General features: G+C 50.2%; 1 protein-coding gene across 1 annotated transcript in view; it reads left to right on the top strand.

Moving 5' to 3' along the window:
* Positions 1–802: 802 nt before the first annotated feature.
* Positions 803–9695, top strand: part of DMPK (DM1 protein kinase) — a 49580-nt gene continuing 40687 nt past the window's right edge. The window contains exon 1 of the mRNA XM_056847030.1: positions 803–962. Coding sequence (XP_056703008.1) covers positions 803–962 — 160 coding nt within the window. The remainder of the gene's footprint in view (positions 963–9695) is intronic.

Genomic DNA, 9695 nt, shown 5'->3' with positions numbered 1-9695 from the left:
CGCGGGCAAGCCCGCGGCCAGCTGTTGAATTTCATGCATTGTGCAGAGGGTTGGACTAGATGACCCTTGGAACTAGGGTTGCCAACTTCCAAGAAGGTCCCGGGCTCCATTCCCGGGACCTTGACCCGGGCCCCGGGCTGTGTGCGCCTGCCTGCCTGCCTGCGGCTGTCCGGCCAGCTGGCCCGGGCGGGGCAGAGGAGGGCAGGCGGAGGAGGCCCGGGGGCGGTCCCAAGGGGGGGCTGGGCTGGGCTGAGGCGGGGGCCCGCCGAGGCCAAGGCAGCGGGGAGGGGGCGCGGCTGCCCCGTGGCCGCCAGAGCGAGACGGCCGCGCGCCCCAAGGACGGCTCGGAGCGAGGGAAGGGGCCGGGGGCTGCTGGCCAGGGGGGTCCGGGGCGCACTGGACAGCCCGTCCGGGGCGCGGGCCGGCCGAGCGGAGGGAGCCCTGCCTGGCAAGGCGGGCCGGGCGGGCCGGGCAGCGGCTGGGTGGGCGCGCGCGAAGGGGAGCGCCCGCTCGGGCAGCAGAGGGCAAGGGCCGCGCCGGGCCGAAGTTAGGGTCGGGGGTCGGGCAGGCAGGCTGCGCGTGAGCTTTTGCCCCCTGCCCGCCAGCGCCACACTCGCGGCTCCCCCCTGGGCGCCACTCTGGAGCAGCCGGGGGGCTCCAAGCGGGCGGGCTGAGCGCCCCGGCGGGCGATGAGCGGGGCCCCCGCGGGGGGGCCGGGGGGCTGCCTCCCGCCCTAGGCCCCGCCGCGCCCCGCCGGCCCTCGCTGGATGCGGCCGGGGGCGCGGCGGCCCCCGCCCCCGCCATGGCGGCCGAGGTGCGGCTGAAGCAGCTGGCGGAGCTGGCGCTGGACCGCCGCGTCGTGGGCTTGGAGACCCTGCTCGACCTCCTGCTGTGCGTGCACCGCGAGCTCCGCGCCTCGCCCCTGGCCGCCCACCAGCACGTCCGCCAGTTCTTGCAGTGGGGTGAGTCGCTCGCGGCCCGCGCCGCCCGGCGGGGCTGCGGACCCGCCGTCCAAGGGGCGCGCCGGGACGGAGGCGTCTGCGCCGCACGGCCCCCCTCGCAGCCCTGGCCCCACCCCGCCGGGACCCCCAGCACGAGGCCAGGGGTGCTTTCCCGAGCGGGAAGCAGGCAGGTGCTCGCCACTTTAGTGGAGCTGCTCTCCTGTTCTCCGTTATCATTCTGCCTGCTTTTTTAAGAAGGTCGGGGCGAGAGAAGATATGCTGAGCGGTTGGCAAAAAATAATACAATGACATGATAATGATGATGATGGTGATAACAATAATACGCTGATAATGTATATCAGGGGTGTTGAACTCATTTGCTGCCAGGGCCAGATAGGACAGAAACGTCACTTGGTCGGGCCGGGCCATGTGTGCCATCAAATTTAATGCTAGGTACTGGAGATAACAAACTTTATAGAAGACACAGGCAAAGCCAATTAATTATAGAAAAGTGTAGGAGTCCAGTAGCCCCTTAAAGACTAACACAATTTCTGGCAGGGTAGGAGCTTTTGTGAGCCACAGCTCACTTCTTCAGATACCAGTTAATTATGTTGAACTTTATTTTTACTTAAAATACAAACATGCTTAATGCAATCACACTAGTACAGTAAAAAGGTAAAGGTAGCCAGTCCCCTGTGCAAGCACCGGGTCAATGACTGACCCATGGGGTGACGTCCCATCCCGACGTTTTCTAGGCAGACTATGTTTACGGGGTGGTTTGCTACTCCCTCCCCCTACTGGTACAGTAGTTTCTCTTATTTAACAGTCTTTGGTCATTGACACCTCAGGCATGTGTGTGTGTGTGTGGCTGCCTCGCTGGCTCCAGGGCCAGATAAGAGCTCTCAAGGGGCCGGATCCAGCTCCCGGGCCTTATGTTTGACACCCCCTGTGTATAGCATTTCTTTAGTGTTCAAAGCAATCTACATACCTGAACTGTGTAATCATTACAGCAATCCTGTAAAGTAGACCATATAATTCTCCACCCTTTATTTTAGCAAGCCCTTTCCGGTGGATCCTCTGTCCAGCAGACCCTGCTTAAACTCACTGTCAGGAATTAAAGCCCCCCCCCCAAAAAAAATTATCATTTTCAGATTGGGATGTTAAAGATTGTAAAGATTCAGTTTTAATATTGGGTATATAAATATGAAAATGTTTTGAAGCAGCCCTGAAAGAGTATGCTCAATTTTAGTTAAATGACTGGAAAATGTTTTTTTAAGTTACTTAATTGCCTTAAATTGACTAATCAAAGTACAAATGGTGTCTCAGTACCTCCTATTGTTGTGGAAGATTATTATTTCATGAAGTTTACCCAGTGGCCAGGCCCAGAAAGGAAAGGCAGATCCCATCTCCCTTGCGGAAATTACCTTAAAATTAATTTCATAGGTATGAGCTGACCAAATGCTAGGATTGGCCGGGGGGGGGGGGGGGAGCTGGCTGCCGGCAGGGGATGGGGGGAGGGGAGGGTTGCCAGATCCAGGTTGAGATGGGGATAGAGCCTGGGAAGGAACTTCAGTGGGGCACAATGCCACAGAGTCCACCCTCCAAAACATCCGTTTTCTCCAGGGGAACTGATCTCTGTAGTCTGAGGATGAACTGTAATTCTAGGGGATCCCCAGGTCCCAACTGGAGGCTGGCGTTCCTCCTTGAAAAACTGGAGCTACCATCAACAATCTAAATAAAATGCATGGTTTGGGGTGATTTAAAAGTTCAATCTTGTGCACACTTTTGTGGGAAATTCATCCTGTGCACAGGGAGATTCTCTTCCAAGGAAGCAGGCCTATTCATGAAGTACGACTGTGTTTCCTAAACTTCTGTGATGCAACGGCATGTCTCTTCATAAACTGGGCTGATTTTTTGCACCCCTGCCCATTTTCGAGACCTGATGGTCCTCGGCGCTGCCCTTTCCTTCTTTGTTGCCCGCAGACAGGGCCCCGGAAGCCTTAATTTTCTGGACCTAAAACAAGCTAGTAGAATCCCCACCCACCCCCACCCCGGTTTTTCCCATAGATATAAATTTCATGATCCATGGAACAAAATTTTATTTCCACAATGATATATAAAAAAAGACTATGGCCTTTCCCTCTTTTGCCGCGTGCTTCTGTTTTTTCTGTGGCCCCCCTTCTCCCAGTGCCCCCCCTCTCCTTTCCAGCACTCCATGACTTGGTTTGTAGCTGACAAATGTTTATGCCTTCAGTGGGGTCATAGTCTATTCTTTGAGGAATCTCTGCTATGCAAAACCCTTCCTCCTCCTCCCTTATGTATATACAGAGCCTTGGAGGGGGGGGGGAGAGTGTAGCCAGCAATTTCCTGCCTGGTGATCACCTGGAGGTAATGCTTTCTCACCCCCAGTGATTATCAGTTTAACAGCATGCATCTCCCCCCCCCTCCCCAGTTTGTTCAGGAAATCCTGCAGGAAATCCTCCAATTCTCCTGAGAAATACTTTCAGCACTGCTACATTTAAAATGCATTATAGGATTGTAATTTACTACCACAGAATAATCTTTTGCTGTAAAGGGGTAGGAGAAGCTTTCTCTGTCCTCTTCAGTTTGTGTAGGAAATGCATACATGTTTTTTGTGTGCACACATGCATAGGTCTGGTTTGATGGGGGGTTGTTAGTGACGAGAATGCATGCAAAGAGATGGTTTTTGGCCTCTATTCATAAGGATATTGAAATGCAGTTGAAAAGTCTTTATGTTTCAACAGTGAAGCCTAGAAACTGAACTTGCTCTGGGCTGCTCCCCTTATCCTTTTGACAACAGTCCCGTAATATTGTGTTGCTAGCTGGTTCTTCCCAGTGGCCAAGCATATTGGCCCTACTTACACAATCATTAATTTAGTGGTGATAACCCCTCGCTTCCCTATAACCTTGGCCACCTTGCTGAGTGGGACTGAGGCAGAGAAACATAGGTTAAAAAGGTAAAGGACTGGGTCATTCCTGACCCGTGGGGTGATGTCACATCCCGACGTTTACAAGACATGTTTACGGGGTGGTTTGCCAGTGCCTTCCCCAGTCGTCTTCCCTTTACCCCCAGAAAGCTGGGTACTCATTTGACTGACCTTGGAAGGATGGAAGGATGAGTCAACCTTGAGCCGGCTATCTGAAACCAACTTCCATCAGGATCGAACTCAGGTCGTGAGCAGAGCTTTTGACTGCAGTACTGCAGCTTATCGCTCTGCGCCATGGGGCTCTTCTATAGAGAAACATAAAGAGAAGCTAAAAAATAAATCACAACAGTTATCCAGGACCAAATGCCTGAGTTAATCTTTGCAATTCTAGAGGGGTAGCCCTGTTAACCTATTGGAGCAAATCAAAAATAGAAATCCAGTGGCACTTTTGATACGGTTCGTCTTTAAGGTGCCAGTGGACTTGTTTTGAAGCTATGCAGCCACTCCGGATCAGCTATCCAGTGGCCTCAGTACAGCCTGAGTTTTCCTGGGCACCAAGAGACACAGACATTTTATACAGTTTGGCAGAGCATTGTTTCCAAGAAATAGCTGTTGCTTGAATGAGGCATAACAGGGTCTTGAACGGCTCTGAATAATACAACATTTTTTGAAGAGATTTACTTTTGAAAGCTGACAGGAAGAAAGTAGACTCCTTTGAAATGTGGTATTGGAGGAGAGCATTACGGATTCTGTGGACTGCCAAAAAAACAAACCAGTGGGTTATAGATCAAATCAAGCCTGAACTGACCCTAAAAGTTAAAATGACTAAACTGAGGCTATTGTATTTTGGTCACACTATGAGAAGGCAAGAGTCACTAGAAAAGACAGTCATGCTAGGAAAAGTTGAGGGCAGCAGGAAAAGAGGAAGACCCAGCAAGAGATGGATTGACTCAATGAATAAAGGAAGCCACAGCCCTCAGTTTGCAAGATCTGAGCAAGGATGTCAAAGAAAGGACATTTTGGAGGACATTGATTCATAGGGTCGCCATGAGTTGGAAGCGACTTGACGGTACTTAACACACACACACACACACACACTTTTGAAGAGGTGTGTTTGGGGGGGAGGTGTGATGGTGGAGGATGTGATTTATTTAATTTTTTTTAAAGAGGAAGCCAAATAGAAACAGCCTCTTTTTAAAATGTGTGTGTGTAAAGGGCCCTTAAGGAGCCCCGAGGCGCAGAGTGTTAAGTTGCAGTACTGCAGTCAAAAGCTCTGCTCACGACCTGAGTTCGATCCCAACAGAAGTCGGTTTCAGGCAGCCGGCTCAAGGTTGACTCAGCCTTCCATCCTTCTGAGGTCAATGAAATGAGCACCCAGCTTGCTGGGGGTAAAGGGAAGACGACTGGGGAAGGCACTGGCAAACCACCCTGTAAACATAGTCTGTCTTGTAAACGTCGGGATGTGACGTCATCCCACGGGTCAGGAATGACCCAGTCCTTTACCTCTTTAACCTATGTTTCTCTGCCTCAGTCCCACTCAGCAAGGTGTGGTCTCCCTTCCAAGTACAGACTCAGCTTAGCTTCCAAGATCTGATGAGGTCGGGCTATACCTTGCCACTTTCCCTCCTTGGTTTAGTATAGATCTCTACTATGGGCATTCTGTGTGTTAGTTTCAGAGGGTGGCCCTGTTGATCTACAGCAGAGCAGCTAGATTCGAGTCCTGTAGCATCTTAGAGACCAACAAGATTTTCAGGACGTGAGCTTTTGAGAGCTTTTGTGATGAAGGGAACTTTGACTCCCAGAATCGTGTATCAGGGAAATCTTGTTGGCCTCTAAGGTGCTACTGGATGCAAATCTAGCTATTCTGTATTCGGGATTAGGGGGAGATCCTTATGAAGGGGTAGAGGATGGGAAATATCTGTAATCCGGCAGGAGGTAACTAGCCCCCCCCCTTCTGCTTGTAAGTACATACATATGAGGCCTGAAAGCATTCCAGCTAACCAGTGCTTTATTTAAGGGGGGGGGAGTTTTGAGCAGGCCTGGAAATCAAACATCCTGACCCAGATTCTCTCTTGCCCAGCCCTGGATGGGCATGTGTCCCTAACGACTGAACTATGAGAGAGAAAGAGAGGAGAGGTCGTTCTGCATGTGTTCTAGAGTGCTTTTTATTGTTTGTTCTGGGGCTAAGCCCTGGCGTTGAAGCCGAGTCTCGGGACCAAGCCCTTGGAGGGTTTTGCAGGCTTGTCCCTGTATCCTTTGGGTGGGGCACTGTTATAAGGAAAGGTCACAGCACCAGGTGCTGGCGAGACATTTTTTTAAAAGGTCATACATACTTTTTGTAAAGAGAGCCTGTCCGGAGACTGTAAAGAGAGCCTGTCTGGAGACTGTAAATTTGTAAATTTGGCAAATTTGTAAACTTGGCAAATTTGCACTGTGTTAGGACTTTTAAATACTTCCTCTAGCAAGCTCTCTGTAGCCGTGCGATGAAAGACAGAGAGAGAAAATGAGAGTGTGCAGATTGTTCTGGTGGCTTCCCTTCAACGCTGCCATCACAACAAAGCACACAGGCAGGATCCCACCCCTTGGTGGCGCGCACTGCCTTTTGTGGATAAGATGGCACCCCCCCCCAAATCACAACCCCTTCCCAGGGAGAGCCGGCTGTGTGTGTTACCAGACTTGTGTGATACATTGCTGGGTTGCTGGAACTTCTGTGAAATGCCATAAAAGGCTGTCTGCTTTGGACACAGCATGCCCATTCTCTTCCCCCTTCTCCCTCCTTCTCCCCCCTCCCCATGCTATTTACCAGGGGCTCTGTTTCCAGGCTGAACATGCTGCCCTGAAGATGCAGTTCATAAGATGCTTGCTGCAAATCGATCCTGATTTGAGGGCAGGCAGACCTGATATTTGTAAATTGCTTGGTTTCTTATGCTATTCTGTATTTTCTTACTTCGGCCTTGAAACATGTTAGGTCGTCTGACTGGCAGACAAGTGGTTAGACTTGGATCCGGGTTCAAGTGTTGCCACATCTGTTAATATACACTGGCCAATTCTGTCCTCCTCCCAAGCAGGGCTTCCGTTCCTCTCATAGTTGCCGGACAAGCAGAATTTCAACAGGTAAAACCTTCCCCCTATAACTACACCTTCCTGTCTAGGAAAGGTTTGACCTGTTGAATTTCTGCCTGTTGTGGTTATGAGTTGTCCATTAGGTGAATGGGACTGATGGGCCATTGCCAGCAAGGTGGGCAGGAATACCAACCAAGTACTTGAAGATGGTTATCATATCCCCTCTCAGTCTTCTCCTCTGCAGGCTATGTCTTATGATTCTGTATTGACTACTCTGCTGGCTTGTTATGAAGCAGAAGAAACTTTAAATGCATTTAAGAAATCACTTCCATGATTGTAGGCAATTTCAAGATTAAATTGCTCAAGGGTGGTGGTGGAATTGCAAGAGGAGTCCGGAAGCTTCACAGATTTTATCAGACCTGATCAAAAGGAGAGCATTTGGGGTTTTTTTGGTCAGTTGTGTGTGTGTGTATGAGAGAGCTGCACAGCAAAGACAAGGAACAGACCCATTTCAAAGCAAAAACAATCCTGACAGTTCTTGCTTTCGGATGGCCAGGTCTCATTTCCAGTTTTCTAGAGGCTGCAGGGCAGGACAGTAACCCACCTGCCTGGGGTCAGGTTTGAGCATCTGTCAGCCTTCAAGGTATCTGAAAGAGAGCCCAGATGTTTTATGCATGGCTGTTTCACTCACTGTCTGACGACCTGTCAGAGGTCCCCTCGCTCTCCCCCTGTTTTAATGCACAAGGGCACACATAATCAACACAAAGACCTGAGGTCGTGGGAGGGGTGATGGCGAGTGAAACAACCATGCATAAAAGGCAACAATCTGCTTTCTTGTCTCTGCGAACCCCCTCTTGCTGAAACTGAATGGACCGCGCACGGCACCGTCTATACAAGGAGCTTTCCACACATGTTCAGAGGAGCTCTTTTTAAAATGACTGCTTTACACATTGGGTTCTCCTGACACTAGAAACAAATCCCAGGGCTGGGCTGGCCTATTCCATTTTCAGTTATTGAGAGAAGGGAGATCTGAGACCTGCCTCAGTTTATCTGAGGTGACTGAAAGGGCAGAAATGAGAATGTGCGAAATCCAGAGTTTTAATTCTTAAAATAAGAAGTGCTTCTGCCCAAGCCGAGCCCTGTAGGGGTTTTCTCTTTTTATCTAGCAGAGCTGGTGCACCTCTAGCCATGGTGTTGTAGGTGGAAATCCCAACAGGTCAAGCCTTTCCCCCAGCAGGCAGAGGCATTGATAGAAAAAGTTTCAACTGTTGAACTTCTTCTTGCCAGGCAGCAACAAGAGGCGGAGAAGCTCTGCTTGGGAGGACGTGGCCCACCCACCTGGTTTCACTTGTGTCAGGCAGGTTTTGGTTACCCAGGGAAAACCACTCTGTGCCTGTTCAGCCCTGGAGAAGGGACCTCTCTGAATTTTAACACTGAAAGCAGGTGTCGGGGCTAGCACGAGTTCAAATTAAGGGCACCAGAGAAGCACAATTATGGGATAATCTGGTGGAAGAGTGGTGGAAGGAACAGCCCACTGCACAGTTTTACAATAAAAAATGGATTCCCGTCTTCTGCTCCAGATGTCTTTATCCCTGGCCTCCATTGTTATTACTTATTGATTAATTGATTTAATTCATTTATATCCCACCTTTCTCCCCAATGGGGACCCAAAGTGGTTTGCATCCATTTCCTCTCCTGCACTTTATCCTCACAACAACCTTGTGAGGAGATTAGGCTGAGAGTGTGTGGCTCGCCCAAGGTCACCCAAGCATGCTTCCATGGCAGAGAGGGGATTCGAACCTGGTCTTCCAAATCCTAGTCTGACACTCTAACCACCACACCACACTGGCTCTCACTGGCTCTTAGTGGTGATAGACACTCTGCCCATGCTCCAGGGCACCTGTACGTATTCTAAAGATCCCAGGGGTTGAGATCTAGCACTGAAAAGGTTTCTAGCCACACCAGTGTTGCTTTTGCAGCTTGTGAACAAAAAAAGTTTCCATTTGCGGAGCAAGCATTCCACACCTCCTCCTTCCCTAAGAATAAGAGCATGCGGTCTCTGAGGGCCTTCGCTGGAATCTGAGAATCGCAGCAAGTCCAGATTCCCAATCCGCCTGGTGCCCGAAATAGGAAACTCACCGAAAGAGAGCAAAGTAATTGGTTTCGGCAGAATCTGGCGAGCGCCCCAGGCCGGCTTGGAAAGATGTCTCTCCAGAGCCTCCCTGTTCCTAGTTGTGAAGTTGGGATGGTTTTATTTTTATTTATTTTCTTAGTGGCCCAAAATATCCTTGTTTCCTGAGCAATTGGATGGGCACGTGTCGTGCTTTCCATTGAAGCCGACTGAAGTCTTTGCGTCTGTTTAGCTAAACCGAGCAGGGGTGCAAAAGCAGGGAGATGCCCAGTGGCGGGTGAGCCTTGCATCTGGGCTGGTCGAATGCTTCGGCTGTGAGCCCCAGAAGCTGTCAGCTATGAACTGCCTGAAGGAAAAGAAGGGTGTGTGGACAGAGGCAGTGAGGAAAACAGACTTCCTTCTTGCAGTAGATCTGTTCCCCAACTTTCCCTTCTCGATTCAGACACCAATATTTTTTCCTTGTTATTGACCTCCATCCCATCTAGCAGCAGTTCCCTTAGAAAGGGATTTCAAAGGGAGATTAGAAAGAGACATTGCTGAATTACAATTTATAATGAAACTCAAGACTAGAAATTCTCCTGGATTGAATAGAGATCTGGGATTCTCATTACC

The sequence above is a fragment of the Euleptes europaea genome, chromosome 3 (assembly GCF_029931775.1).
Source record: "Euleptes europaea isolate rEulEur1 chromosome 3, rEulEur1.hap1, whole genome shotgun sequence".
Lineage (NCBI taxonomy): Eukaryota > Metazoa > Chordata > Lepidosauria > Squamata > Sphaerodactylidae > Euleptes > Euleptes europaea.
Note: the sequence above shows the minus strand (reverse complement) of the source record. Positions and strands in the feature narration are given on the sequence as shown.